The following is a 15,584-nucleotide window of genomic DNA, read 5'->3' as shown; positions in this document are numbered from 1 at the left end:
TATAAGATAAACACATTTTACATTCATAAAGGAGATGACTGGGCAGATACATGAGAAATCTGCACTCAAAAAAAGTATAAATTATCCCCATATCAACCAATCAACTGATAAAATGTAAAGTACATGCATTTACAACGTACATGTTTATCTCCACCTTTTGGCCTGTCCACCTTTGAGAAAGAGAAATCAAACAGCAAATACAAATTCTAACTGACAAAAAATAGAAGAAATGGCACTTTTAATATAGTCATATATAGTTTTATATTTATATATATATATATATATATATATGTATATATATATTGATGACACGAAAGGAGGATCGCGTTGGCTTCCTTGTTACTATGGTAATGGTTCCCAGTGTGTGTTGAGACCATGCGAATCATGCAGATATGTTACAGTCCGTTATTTACATTACATTCATGCGTTCGTGCACCGTTCCCATGTCCTCTTTTGAGCGTGTCTGCAGTCTGAGCTGGGAGGAGAAAGAAAGAGAGAGAGGCTCTATACATATTTAACAGTGGGGGCCCCATTGCAGTGTTTGATGGACGCTATACTCAACCGAAGCAACAAAAATAGGCTATTTTTTTCCCACAGAGGCGAGTCTGGGTCTAATGTTTGTGTGTCGCCCTCCTTCGTCACCGCAACATACGAAACGCAGTTCATCCGTTTGCTTGCCCGTTTCTCTGTGAGCATCATTTGTCAGAGAGAGAGTGGGCACCACAGTCGTAACCTCTGTGTGGCCCATCCGCATGATAAGCTCCGCTGTGCCAGTAGGACGAGTCGCATACTGTCTGTAAGGAATTGATTTCTGACGCAGAAGAGTTGCCGTCTCTCCGCTTCGATCTCTTTCGATTGCGCAGGATAAAGACCAGCATTCCCACCACAGTGAAGGCAGACGTCACGAAAACCAAGAGCAGACCGGGCACGAGCACCGATATGGACACTCTGCTAGGCTCCAGGTAGGAGTTGGGCCGCGTCCCCGTGTCTGCCGGGTAAGTGCTGTTTTTGGACAGCGAGGTGGGGGAGATCTTCTCGTAGAGTTGAGGGCACATCAGATCGTTCCTGATCCGCCGGAAATCCCTCTTCCAGAACTGCTCGGGCGACTCGCATTTTAGGTCGCTCACGATGACGTCTGCCCCAAGCTTGTCTGTCCACTGTTTGAAGGGAACGATGTTGCACGTGCAATCCCAGGGGTTCCCGTGCAAATCGATCTGGATGATAGAGTTGAGCTGGTCTAGGACGCCTGGCACAGTGAGATATGTGAAATAATTGTTATGCAAGCTTATTTTGGACAAAGAAACCCCCAAGAATGCATCCACGGGCAGAGCTTTGAGCAGATTGTTGTTGAGGAAGAGTACCCTCAAGTTGGGCATCGGGCTGAAGGTGCTCGGCATTATGAGCTGGATGTCATTATATTCCAAACTGAGATACTCCAGGTTCTGAAGTCCAACGAACATCTCCGCCATTAACGTGTCCAAGTAGTTCTTGTCCATGTAGAGCCACCTCAACTCGGTCAGGTTGTGGAAGGTGCCATTTTCGATCATCTTGATGTTATTCCCCCCCAAATCAAGCAAATTCAAGCTGTGGTAGCCTCTGAGCTGGTTCCTTCTGATGGTGTGAATGTTGTTGTCACGCAGATTTAACTCGTGCGCGCCCAGGGGTTTGGGTTTGAGATTAGCTACACTTTCTATCTTCTTGCCCTCGCAGTTGACCCCAAGCCCTTGTCTAGTTCCTATCAGCTTACAATCACAGGACTGAGGGCATGTCGAATTAGCCGGCGGCTCCCTTTCAACGGCACCCGTCGCGATGGCCGTGGGCTTCGTTTTCAGCTGCCAGTTCTCCCTGGCTTTCGGACGGCCCTTGTCATGCCCTCTCCCACCACTGTGGGACTCCGTCACCCCGCTCGTTTTAGAGGGCGTGGGACGGGGGCCGCGGTCGGGAGTCTCGTCTTGGGTGGGAGGTGCCACCAGGCTGGAATCCATGCCGCTCTTTGAAGGGCACAGCTCCGTCTCGGCCGTTTCGTTCAGGTCGTTCCCTTGCAGCCGAGTGGGCGCCTCGCAAATGACCCTTCCGATGAGCACGTTCTGGGGGATGTTCTCTAGCCATTCCTTTAGGGAAACCAGGTCGCAGTTGCAATCCCACGGGTTGTCCTCCAATAAAACCTCCACGATGCCAGGTATCTGCTCTAGAATCCCCTCGTAAGGCAACGTTTTTATTCGGTTCCCTCTCAGATCGAGGTGCGTGATGGGCACGTTCTGAAACACGTTGATGGGAAGAGCGCTAATAAGGTTGTCGTTTAAGATCAAAACTTCAAGCTTACTCAAGTCCCTGAACACAGACGGGTCGATGTCCCTTAGAAGGTTGAAGTCGGCTTGAAGGTACTTCAGGTCGTCTAAACCGAGAAAGGTGTTCTTTTTGAAAGACCTGATCTTGTTGTTATTGATGTGCAGCCGTTTCACGAGCTGCAGTCCCAGGAATGAACCGGGCACAATGTCGTGCAAGCCATTGTTCTCCAAATGCAAGCTCACGGCATTGTAAAAGTTAGCAAACTCGTTGGGGAACAGTCTGGACAAAGAATTCCCGTGAAGCAGGAGATGGTAAAACTGGGAGCTCGGACCTGTCAAATGGTGCAGGTTCGTGAGGCTCCTTTTCTCACAGTCAATGTGCAAATCGCCTTCTATTGCGTTGCAGGAGCAGATCTGCTCCTTACAGACGTCCCTTGTAACATTCCCGATAGCTACACAAAGAGCCGCCTTCAGCAACACAATCCAAAGCAGCATTTTCAATACGACACAATCATGCCCGACATCAAGACATGAATACAATCAGCAAGAGGGCGAGTAATGAGATAAATCTCCGGTCTAAAAAAGCAGAGGACACTCTGTGATTATATCCATGCTCAGCTCTCTATGTCCAGATTGAGAAAAATCGACAGCAAGAAGCCTTTTTTTCATCACCTCCCCATCGCATGCTCTCAAAACAATCTTAAAGTGTACAGAATGACATCTTCAACTCAATTATTTGGCTTTACGGGCTCGCAAATCACTGACCTTGTGCTTTTATCACATATCCACGGCGCGGGAGCTGTTCTTTCTCCCGTGGTGCTGAAATCACACCGCGTACATCTCAATGAATCACAGTAAAATTAATCCGAGATTCTTACATCTTTAGCATCCTTCCTCGGACTCCGACGGCTTTGTTCAACGCTTTTGTATCACAAAGACGGTCGCTGAGAGATTCTGGACTTTTCAGCCCGGTGTTCACTGGCAGATCTAACACCCTCTGCTGAGCTGCGAAGGCAAAAATCCATCGGATGAGGGAATGCTTGCTTGCTCGCTCACTCGCTCGCGCGGGGGAAAAACAGTCCACATACAGGGCAAGTGATGGAAATGTGCACAGAAATCGCCGTCGAAGGGTTTAGATTGCTTTCATTCCAGGATGCATTTCTCCTCTCTATCCCCGCCGACGGCTTTCGCGGAGCCACTCCGTTTTCCCCATCCAAATGTATTTAAAGCACACGGCATTTCCAGAGTCCTCTCAGACGATATTCCCGTTTCACATAGGAAAAGAAAAAGAAAAGCTCAAGTATTCCACAAAGCACAGGTGTTGTTCGCGTGAAGGTTGTTTCTTTTTTCGCCGTGAGTGTGTGTGAGTGTGTGTGGAGGGGGAACTGCAGTTGAATGCGGTAAAATAATTAACTACTCGACGTGCATGCAACAGTGCAGCCGATGCGCTGAGCTTCTTCTATCACTGTCACAACAAACACTGCGTTAAGACTATAGGAACTATGCGCACATACGCTACGTCACAGCCCTTAAGACATGCGATTTGAAAAATAAGTGCATTTCAACAGGAACGCCGGGTATTTCCTTTTATGTCACCTTGTATGGCTTGATTTGTTTTATGCAGGCAGAGGATCGACGCGTCAAATCCCAGACTATTAAAACAAGTGTGGATTGATTGAAACTCAGTGCATATATTACATTTATGACTAAAGCGAGTCTTTGACTTGACAAAAAAGCATTTGTTCAAATATCTGGTGTGCAAAACTTGCAGATAACCGGCTTTTGTGTCTACCAGCATGCGTTTGATTGAGGTGTGCTTTTATAATCATATGCAACACTTCGCTGGCAAATACATGAAAGTACAAGCCTTACTGACTCTACAGACATCACGATTCCGTCTCTCGTATCTTTAACTGTACTGTATGAAAACGGTTTCATATCTGAGGTGTGCCTGCCTCGAACGCAAGCAATCAATACATCACTATTCTGCATTTAAAGGTGAGAGACGGTGCACGCAAAGCATTTGCTTTGATTTCTGATGAAGAAACATTAAAAAAAAAAGGTACCTACTCACTAAAATGATGGAAGGAAAGTACAAGCAATGTTAATAATTAAATGCAACTAATTTTAGAATTGAGTATCAATCAAATGAATCGTTCATGATATGTAACTGCAAATAGATCATGGAGACCCTGTAACTCTTCGATGAATAATTATTAAATGAATACAATATGTATATATAAAGTAATGAATATGCAGACACACACACACACACACAGAGAGAGAGAGAGAGAGAGAGAGAGAGAGACGTTTTTGCATTAAATTTAAGTTAAATTCCGAAGTAATATGCAGTGATTGAAGAATTTTATTATAAACAATAGAGTGACAAGCATTGCAGGATGGCTGTGTAATGACTGTACATTTTAGTTCATTACTGTGTATATAATATTAAAATATCAACCTAATTTGAACCCAAATGAGACTAAAATAATACTATAAACAATACATATTTAACATGAAATTCAATATAAAACACTCTAATGCAAAATACATACATACATACATACATACATACATACGTCTAAACATCTAAAAAATAGTACTAACATTTTAAAGTGAAATAAAACGACACTGTATCATCAAATGTCATCTTCTGCTATTGTGCAATTTAAGCACAATTTTCTCTCAAAGAGTTTCCTTTAGAAAATCGATGCTCATAAAACCAAAGTATAATTAAAAACACAAACACATACGTAAAATTACATTCTAAAGAATCATTTACATGCTCAAACGAAAGCTAGATAGATGTCATTCTTATGTTCATTTGTAGCTTAGTCAAGAACAGCTTGTTCACTCGTACACACACACACATATGCATCTCCATATCGTGCACACAGAAGCAGCTGTCATAAATCTTGCTCCTCCACATGAAGAAGTGCAGTATGGCAGCCTGACTTGCTGCTTGTTGTTGATCTTATGCCAATATTGTGTGGATGTGTACAGGTCAAAACAACGCATGTGGTTCAGTCATGACCATCTCCAACTCCCTCTGGCCTAATGGTCTAGACGCTGTTGTCTTGCCCATCATAAGTGTTGACACTGTGCCCACAAATTTAGGAAGAACTGTTGTGTAGTTCACTTCTGTGTAGCCAGTCCAAAGAAACATGCTCATTGTTTGGAAAGGAGACAATGTTGCAGGAACACTTAGTTTGAAAGGGTGCCAAGCCCAGTGCTGTGTAAATAAAAAGTTGCCTTCTTTCCTCTTTACTTTACTTTACTTTACTTTATTTTACTTTACTTTACTTTATAGTTTCAGTCTCCATCATTGTTTATTAGTAGCAATATAGTTTCAAACATTTTCAAACATCAGCAGTACTACCATTTAAAAACTACTTTTGAAATTGAAAGAGGCTGTTGAGTCATATTCGCCTTGTTTTCAGGTTTATGTTTGGACAAGGATAAATAATAAGTGCAACATACATTTCCAATGCCAATCGACTGTCATAGTATGAAGAGCGACATTGCAGTCATAAATAATGGCCTAAATGGCACTATGAAAGACAATTTATAGAACGAGATGGATTCCATAATCTAAACACTGGTTGTAGTCAATGTTCTCACACAATTTAGGCTTCATACACATTTTAAAAGTGATTTACCTATATGGTTTTATTAATATTTTCATGAAACACTGAAGCATAAATTAGGACAAAAATTCAATCTGCTGTTTTTGAATGAAAACAAATGAGGACAGATGCTTTCAAGCAAAATAAGGGTGAAAAAGCACCATCAAATATTCAATATGACTTGTGCACCAAGTCATATGCTCGTTTGTGGCCATTTTTCCACATCTGTCAAATGGAAAAGTGTAGAGCTAGCACTCTGAGTAAACAAATCATAATAATGAGATATTAAGCAATTATCAAATATTAAGAGACATTCAATTATGACATAATTTATAAAAATGGGGAAAAGGTAAAAAAAAAAAAAAAAACACAAACACACAAAAAAACAAAATTATGTGACACTAAGCTATAATTTGCCGGTGAATTATGAGATATGAGAAAAAAATCATATTTATGGAATAAAAAGTTATGATTATGGCATAAAATGTAAAAATTATGTGATATTAAGTCATAATCTTTTACACAATATGTCACATTTTCAAAATTATGACAAAAAATGTCAAAACTATGAGATACTAACATAGAAAGTCAAAATGATGAGATACTAAATCAAAGTAATGACATTAAAAGTAAAAATGTTGAGACAAGTTATAATTAAGATAAAGTGAAAATGTTGACAAAAGTCATGATTGAGATAATTCAAAATTATGAGATAAAAAATTATCTCAAATGTCTGTAATTTTATTTTGTAATGATTTAATTTCTACTGTTTTATTATAATTATGCGTTTTACCTCATCATTTTGACTTTGTATTCCATAACCACAACTTTTTATCTCATAATTATGATTTTACCAAAGCATTTTTTTTCTTAAGTGGTGGAAATTGGCTTCCATATGATTTTGTTCATAGTTGCCAAAAAAGTGGATGCATTTACATGAAGAATGATTTAATGAACAAGTAATGATATGAATCTATAATTAAATTGAGCAAAATCTGTATTATTTCCACTGAGTTTTCGTTTATTAAACACATACGTTCTGTAATATGGTTAAAATCACACATTCTCTACAGGTAGAGCAGCATATAACCTATACATGAAGACCAAATTGTTGAATGGGAAACTGCAGAGTAAGCATTCTGCCAAACGTATCCCTCAGTGTACCACTAAAGAAACTTCAATGTGCTACACAATCACTGGAATAATTCAATCTTTATGGGATGCTGTGGAGCAGAGACTATAAGGTAATCATCTCTTACAAACCAAAGACTTTTCTTCTTAAGGGATAAAAGTAATATCCCCTGCACAATTCATGGCTTGTTTACCAGAAACAAAGACTGAAACTGTTCAGATGACAAAAGGTTATTAGGCTGCCGATTTGATAAATTGGAAATTCATTATTCATATTAGTAAACAAATGTATCGAACCCTATATTATTAATAAAGAGACTACAATAGTCCATATTTCGGTATTTTATTTATACCAGCCATTGCAGTCTGAAAGCTCCATCCTTGGCTTGCGTAAATAAATGTTCAGGAGTATGGAGGGCTCTCAACAGAACAGGGCTCATTAGTGGCTGGGCACCCTGCACAGATTGGCTCTGGATGCAGGCTGTGAGACAGTGATGGAAATGAGCAAACCCAAGCTCCATTTACTGGAGACGTGCATTGTGGACAATGAAGGTCTTTGGCCTCTTGTGAGGCCTCTCAAACTCTAAGGACATACAAGTGGGATAATGACATTCACTGACCCACAACAACTGACCCTTGATTTAAACAAACCTACTGCTTTCTTGAGTAAAAATACATTGCTTGGAGTTATTGTGGAGAAATAAATATATTTCCAACTGACAAAAATAAATACAATCACAAAGACCCAATCTGTTTTCATTTATGTGTGTAGTGGAGTTGTTTTTACAATATTTGAGATTTATGAAGAGGAAGAATCCCATTTAAGTTATTGGAATTATTGGAAAGCCTTGAAAAGATTAATGACTCATTTCATTTTGGTTGTTGTTTCTGAATTTTATTGAGTTGGATTTGTCTTTCCTTTGTTTTTGTTTTTATCCAAGTCTCTAGTAAGCTATTATTAAAAAAAAATATGTAAAAGTAAAATAAATGTCTAGATGGCATGTTTGAAACAAAACTATATTAATGGTTGGGATTTTTCAGGGAGTCTTTCTGCATGTGTAGCTGGCGACAATCTTTACAAGTGAATCATTGGATCATTAATGAAAGATTCTTTCAAACTCTGAAAGAGTCAGGAAAGAAACAACTAGGCTAATTTGATACATGTTTTTTTCAAAAGCAATTAGCATGATATTATTGAAGCTCATTTCTGCCACATAAGAAAAAAAACATAAAAAAGGACTAAATCATAATTATGATATACTAAGTCATAATTACAAAATACTAAGTCATAACTATGAGATAAAAGGCTGAAGTATGAGATAAAAAGTCAATAATTATGACATACAGTAAGTCAAAAATATGAAACACTAAGTCGTAACTGTAAGATAAAAAGCTGAAATTATGAGATAACATCAGCAATTATGAGATACTAATTAAAAAATGATGAGGTACCAAGTTATAATTATGAGATAAAAGTATAATTGTGACATAAAAAAATAAAAATAAAAACTATGAGATACTAATAATTTAGAAGTCAAAATTATGATTAAAAATTATGAGATAAGTTGAAATTATGACATCATTTGAAAACTGACTTATTCATTTAGATCATATGACTTTTATGTCATAAGCTTGACTATGTATGTTATAATTATAGCTTTTTATGTCATAATGACAGACCTTATATGTCAAAAAGTCATAATTCTAATTAAAAAAAAAATCTAAAATATGACATAAGTCAAATTTGGACAATTTATCTCATAATTATAACTTTTTATGTCGTAATTTTTAAAAACTTTTTTTTTTTTAAATCAGAATTATGACTTTTTATCTCATCATTTTGACATTTTGAGGAAATGGGCCTTCATACAATTTGCCAGTAAAATGGATGCATCTGAAAGAACGATTTAATGAACAAGTAATACAATGAATAATTCAATTCAGCGATACAGCCTAAACATGAAGGTTCAGTTTAATTTATGCACAATTTTATTTAATCTTGGTTTTTTTTTTTTATGAAAGTCTGTGCTCAGCTTTAATTCAGATTAATTTAATTTACATTTAATTAAGTTTGTCTTACTGTGCCAGTTGCTTGTTTGTCATTTACTGGAAAGTGGAGTCAAATGCTCTTCAGCCTCAGTAAATCTATACTGATCAATATATCATTATTGTAGTGATCTATTGTACATCTGCTCATTTCAACTCACTGATATGTATGCCTATTCCTAATCTTAACTAACCTGGCACTAGCCTGTGTGTTTTACTGTCCTAGTTCAAGGCACACAAAATAGCATTTACTTTGGACTGCATTGGAAAGAGCGGCCTATATGTTAATAAATCCCTGTTCCTCAAATGTCTTTCTTTCTTCATTGCAGCCATGGTATCATGTCAAATCGGTCTCAACAAAGCTAAAAACAGTCTGTGATGAATGCAACTACTTGAATGAATACAAACTTTCTAAAAGAGATGATTTATATTATGTACACTGTCAAAATAAACACATATTTGAAATGCTCTATTGGTCCACTACGACTCCAGAAATATTCAGAGAAGCTAGAATCTGCTTGCTGAAGCCCTAGAATAGGTTTGAATATTGATTATCCACAAAGATGTATGCAGTTACACAGCTCCGGCTGGCTCTATAGCCCTGGGAAAAGGACATGAAAATTCAATATTTCTTGCAGAGTCATGCTGTAAAGACATATCGAACAAATCATGATAGGACTTTGCCTGCTTAGCATACTGTACATATTATTTTTCGACACAGAGAAGCCTGAAAACGCAGTGAAAAAAAAACAACAAAACACTTCCCCACCCAGTATTTCCAATTCAGTGTGAAGATTTTGCTAAGGTGTATGAAACAAATAATTCATAAGAACAATAATATACACTGCACTTGGACGTTGTAACTCTCCTTCACTTTACCATTAACATTTTTGCACATTGTCGTATTATTTGCACTACATCAGCATCTGCTTCTGGGTCACTTTATCCAGGAGACTTGCATTTTGCACGGCTGTCTTAGTCAACTCTATTCCACACACACTACAGCTTCATGTCTATTATTTATTTCTTTATATATACAACATTTTCCGACCTTGTGAAGCGCGAAACAACTACACAAAAATATCACTACAATCTCGCTCACAAAAGATCTTCCCTTGACGTGACTAATATTCATTCAAGTCAGGTCACAGCAACTCAAATCTATGGAACTTGAATTTTAATGACTTTCATTCCAAGGTTTTGCTGCAACCCAGTTATCATTCCCTTCCAACTTCAGTCTTGCCAATGCAAATATTACTGATACTCTTGAAAATAAAAATAAAACAAGTGTGCTGAACGTCACTGTATCCTATCACTGAGCAGCAAGGAGGCCCTTGAAGTCTTTTAGAGCCCTGCCACTCTAATCAGATCTTTGCCCTTGGCAATCAAATCCTCTGATGTGAGTGTAAAAGAAAACGCATGGCACTTCAGCCCCCACTGAGCCTCTTCACCCCACCTGAGGATAACTAGATGTGTTCATCAAAAAACGTGCAGGTTAATAAATAAATAAATACATACATTTTTTATTTTAAATAAATATTTAAAATTAAATATATATTAATTCAAGTTTTACCTTAAGTTTTTATAGTCATTCTGAAACGGCAAACAGAACACACACACACAAACACACAGTGTGTGTGTGTGTGTGTGTGTGTGTGTGTGTGTGTACTATAGATCATAATAGGAAATGTTTCTTCAAATCAGCATATTAGAATGATTTCTGAAAGATCATGTGACACTGAAAACTGGAATAATGATGCTGAAAATTCACCTTTACATATTTGCATACTGTATATATATATATGTACATATGTATGTGTGTATGTATGTATGTATACACACACACACACACACACACACACACATCAAGGTATCAAGGTATAATTAAGTAGTCAATTATGATATTAAATGTAAAAATTATATTCAGTCATAATTGTGAGATAAAACGTTGAAATTGACATAAAAGTTCAAATCTTTTTATGTCATACTTTTTACTGTTTATCTCAAATTATGACTTTTCATGTCATAACAACAGATTTTTTTTTTTTTTATTAAATCAAATGTCATAATTATGTTTTAAAAATGGAAATTATTACATACTTTTTTTTATTTTAGGACTTGTCATGTCATAATTGTGACTTTTTATCACATATTTACAACTTTTTAACTCATAATTATTTATTATTTAACAAAGTAATATTATTTTTTTATATAAAAAAATACTTAGTATTCTCTCCTGGCAGATGATAAAAAAAAAACAAAAACAAAAACAACAACACACATTAAAGAAGGAACCCCAGGGGCATCTCCAGACCAGGATATTACAGACTTGGGGATGCCACTAAGCAACCACCTAGCAACAACCCAGAATCCCTTTGTAACTGCATAGCAACATGCCAAAACCAGTCAGAATACCTTAGCAACCGCATACTAGATAAACATGGTGACCTGGCATCCACCCACAATACTTGTGGTGGCTCAGTTCACACAAGCAAGAAACACTCTTAATTTCTTTAGAAAATTCTTTTTTTTCCAGATCAGATTGACAGTTTTTACCCAGCTTTTTGTGTTGAATCATTAAAATCCATTATCCTATACGGGATATGAAATGGCTACTCGCTGCCTGATTGATTTAGTTTTGTTTTTCTGATCTTTCCTGCATTGAAATTTTGTTAAAACATACAAATCATGCCTAAATTTGATGGCAGTCCTGTTATGATGTGGCCCAAATAACATTTCCCCACAGACTATACAGATGGCCACAATAAAAAAACATTCTTGTCGGCAGGAAACTGAGTGCACAAATACAGCAGCCCGTTTGAGGTCACATATCCAGAGCATTTGAGAGGAAATCAGCGGAGGATATTTTTGCAGGCTAAGGTGAGGACGTAAGCTAAATTACATCTCGAGTGCGGATGAGATTAAAATTTAAATGCTTTTATTGGAGAAAACGGTTGTGCAGGTGATTCATGTAGAGAAATTGGAAGGTCAAGAGCGAAGTCTAAAGCAATAGCCCGGCTGGCAGGACAGCGATCCCACATGATGCACTGCGGGGGGATTTCACGTGATTAATCAACACATTTGTTCTGATTGATTGAAGGGGGAACTGCATGGTTTTCCCATGTTGCTGACCTGAGACCACTGGGATTATGTTATGTCATCTTTGGGAATGTAAAGATTCTTGGAAACTCGGAAAACTGACCAGAGGCCTGCATTTCTGTCAAGTCACAAATGTATTTATTTATTTATTTATTTTCATTACATCATGAAGTTATAATTTGTAATCTTACTTAACTATTAGTGTCTAGCTTTTATATCTAGTACTGAAGAAAAATCTACAGTATATATATATATATATATATATATATATAAGAATTACTGTAGTATTAATGAATGCATGAGTGAAACCAATTATACAATTATGAAACAATAATATTGAAATATATGCATAATTAACAGTAAATCTTAATATTTTTTTTTATAAAAAATAAAATATTTAGTTTTAGTTCAACTCTTTAATAATAATAATAATAATGATGATGATGATGATGATGATAATAATAATATTTGCATAAATATATATTTCTATTATTAAAACTGCATAAATTATTTTTAATTATGCATTTTACTATTTCATATGGTCAAATACACACAACATTTTGATCCTAAACCTTGGCAATTTATCATAAGCAGTCTTCAACTCAATACTATTCATGCATGAAGCTAGTAATAACACACACACACACACACACACACACACACACACACACATATAGTGTGTGTGTGTATTTGCCAATGCGAATGATTAAAATTCATAATTAACAATAAATAATTATTTAAATACAAATATAAATCTTTAGTCAAAGTAACCATTAAAATAATAATGTTTTATTACATTTTATTATAACATATAAATAAGATAAATTATTATTATTATTATTATTATTATTATTATTGCTGTTGCTGTTGTTGAATTTTAATGATTTTTTAATTGAATTATGAATCTTAATTATGCATTTTACCATATCATACAGTCAAATACACACAAACTTTTGATTTTGAACCCATTGCAATTTAACTTAAGCAAACTTCAACTCAAAGCTATTCATGCAAGCATTCAGCTATTGAAACACCACATTTATATTTCCTTCATTTTTCATCTATACCTTCACACCTGAAAAATCACCAATATTTCTGAATAATTACCATATTGAAGACTGCTGTGACTGACTTCTTTCAGAATATTAACCTTCAGGCATTCAGGAAAGAGATGTGCGCTTGTGTCATTATATCAGTACAGTTCTATCAGGTATAAAAGACAGCTCGGGTTCAAACCAAGTGTATTTACTGACTGCATCTGGCGTCTTGAAAAACACTTTCATCACTCTCATGTTACCGCGGTATCCTAACACTGACCTACCTGAATCTCTGAGCTTGTTATAAACCAAAGTCACTCTCAAGATAAATGCTGCTTTTTGTTACAATTCTAGCTTGTAGATGAGAGGAGAGCTTGCTGAAGGTTTTGCCAGCAGTGCTCGATTCAATTAAGAACGTCTTTTTCTTGCTTATTTCTCATCTAGCGGCTTAGTACTTTAGTACTCATTGTTTTTCAAAATCAATAGCTTGAAATGAGTCACAAGGCTAGTGAATTAGAGGCCCAGCAGGAACATAAAGCATGAAGTAAGCACAAGCGCAGTGTAAACTGGCATCAAAAGCGCGCAGAGTTTTATGCCTGCAATTATTGCACTCCAAGCAAGTGTGCACAGCAACATCAAGTGGCACAGAGTTTTAATGGTGATCTCAGCCAGAGTAGACAAAATTGACATGGCCTTTTTATGTGTCGGTTGAGATTCGGAGCAGCGATTACGTTGGGCTCATGTCCAAATAAGATGTCACTGAAGCTGAGTGGATTAAGCCTGCAATTTCAAAATGATAGTGATTTTAGTGATATGAAAATGCATTTATTTGACCATTCGAGTGAGGATGGTGGGAAAAAAGAGGATTGCACAAAAGCATTTGAAAACGATTTCCACTTTGTAAACAAAAAAAAAAATCCAAAACCCATATAAAATGCTGAAACAATGTTTTTTTTTTTCTTTTTTTTTTCAGGTTTATATATTAAATATAACTATATTTTATAATTATAATTATAATATAATATAATATAAAAATGTAATGTAATGTAATATAATTATTAGCCAAAAAAACTCAACCTCATATTTTAAACCCATATGACTTATGTAAAAAAAAAAGCAACAACATTGTGTCATGAACATGTATGTATTTTTATCATTGTCAGATGGAAACCAATCATTTATCAGCATTATTAAATTGCTTCTGAATATTTTAATTTTGATGTATTTATTTAGCAAAATGGAATTATAATCCCCTTTTTTCATAACTCAAGTATTATGACAAACATATAGTATAATTTGAAAGGTTTCACACGGATATTTCTATCCATATGACGAAAATCAGCACTTTTGTACACATCCAAGTCAAGTTAGTGCATTCTATTTCAATTTAATCATGAATTGCTTTAAATGGTCTGCTTTATAATCAACCTGAAACAACCTGGTCACACCAACCAAAGTTTTTAAGGGTCGGATCGGGCAGAAACAGCTCATTAGGATGCACATTTGCACTTTTTACAGTGTGGGAAGCGTATCCATTAGGATAAGCACACACTCACGGAACATGTTTTATGGAGAAAATTATGTGGCAGGCTTTGTCATTAACCTTGGATGACAAATTTATGCATTTTGTAAATTACCTTTGTAATTAATGACCACTCACAAAGCTACCAAACTGATGGAGAAACAAAGCCTGCAAATAAATACAGTGGCACTGCGGCGTCCAAGGTGTTTGTCACAGAGGACATCATAGTGGAAGACCATTAATTAATTAATTTATTCAGTCATTTAATGCAACAGCAAAACCCAGAAGATACAACTATGCTCGAAAACTCTACTTTCAAACTCACTTCTGTCCATTTTGATGTCTTTATGTGGGAATATTTCTACACAAATGATCTTTCCATTTGTTGTTAATTTCATTTTTAATTAAATACATCAACAGTGGAACGGAATAAACAGAGATGAACATGAGAGCAAAAGAATTATGGGAGAAATAAGGAGGGAACTTTAGATTAATTGAAAACTGCTTTTCAATTTCAACAGGGAAAGTTTTTTGTTTTACCAATACATTTAATGGTACCCTCAATTTAAAAGCAGATTGGTTTAATTAAAAGAGTGCTGAACCATTCAGCTCAGTGATTGAATGGTGGTCATAGTGAATTATGAGGTAAGGCTTTGGACAGGGAAAAGTGCTGAATTCCTCTATAATGTTTAGATTTAACTTCAGGTGCACAAACATGAACACTTTCTCAATGCCAGCATGCAGACGTGCTGATGATAGATGGATATATACACAACTGGCACCTTTTACGTCACTTTAAAATAATCTTTTCTCCTCTTGTACACCTAGATTTCAC

General features: G+C 36.3%; 1 protein-coding gene across 1 annotated transcript; it reads right to left on the bottom strand.

The window, feature by feature from the left end:
* Positions 1 to 301: 301 nt before the first annotated feature.
* Positions 302 to 3,705, bottom strand: slitrk1 (SLIT and NTRK like family member 1). Its single transcript, XM_016467877.1, has one exon. It carries the CDS (start codon positions 2,781 to 2,783, stop codon positions 696 to 698), a length of 2,088 nt encoding a protein of 695 aa, XP_016323363.1. The 5' UTR covers positions 2,784 to 3,705; the 3' UTR covers positions 302 to 695.
* Positions 3,706 to 15,584: the final 11,879 nt, after the last annotated feature.

Source organism: Sinocyclocheilus anshuiensis, unplaced genomic scaffold, assembly GCF_001515605.1.
Source record: "Sinocyclocheilus anshuiensis isolate Anshui unplaced genomic scaffold, SAMN03320099.WGS_v1.1 scaffold348, whole genome shotgun sequence".
In the NCBI taxonomy this organism is placed as follows: Eukaryota; Metazoa; Chordata; class Actinopteri; order Cypriniformes; family Cyprinidae; genus Sinocyclocheilus; species Sinocyclocheilus anshuiensis.
This window is presented reverse-complemented; position numbering and strand designations above follow the sequence as displayed.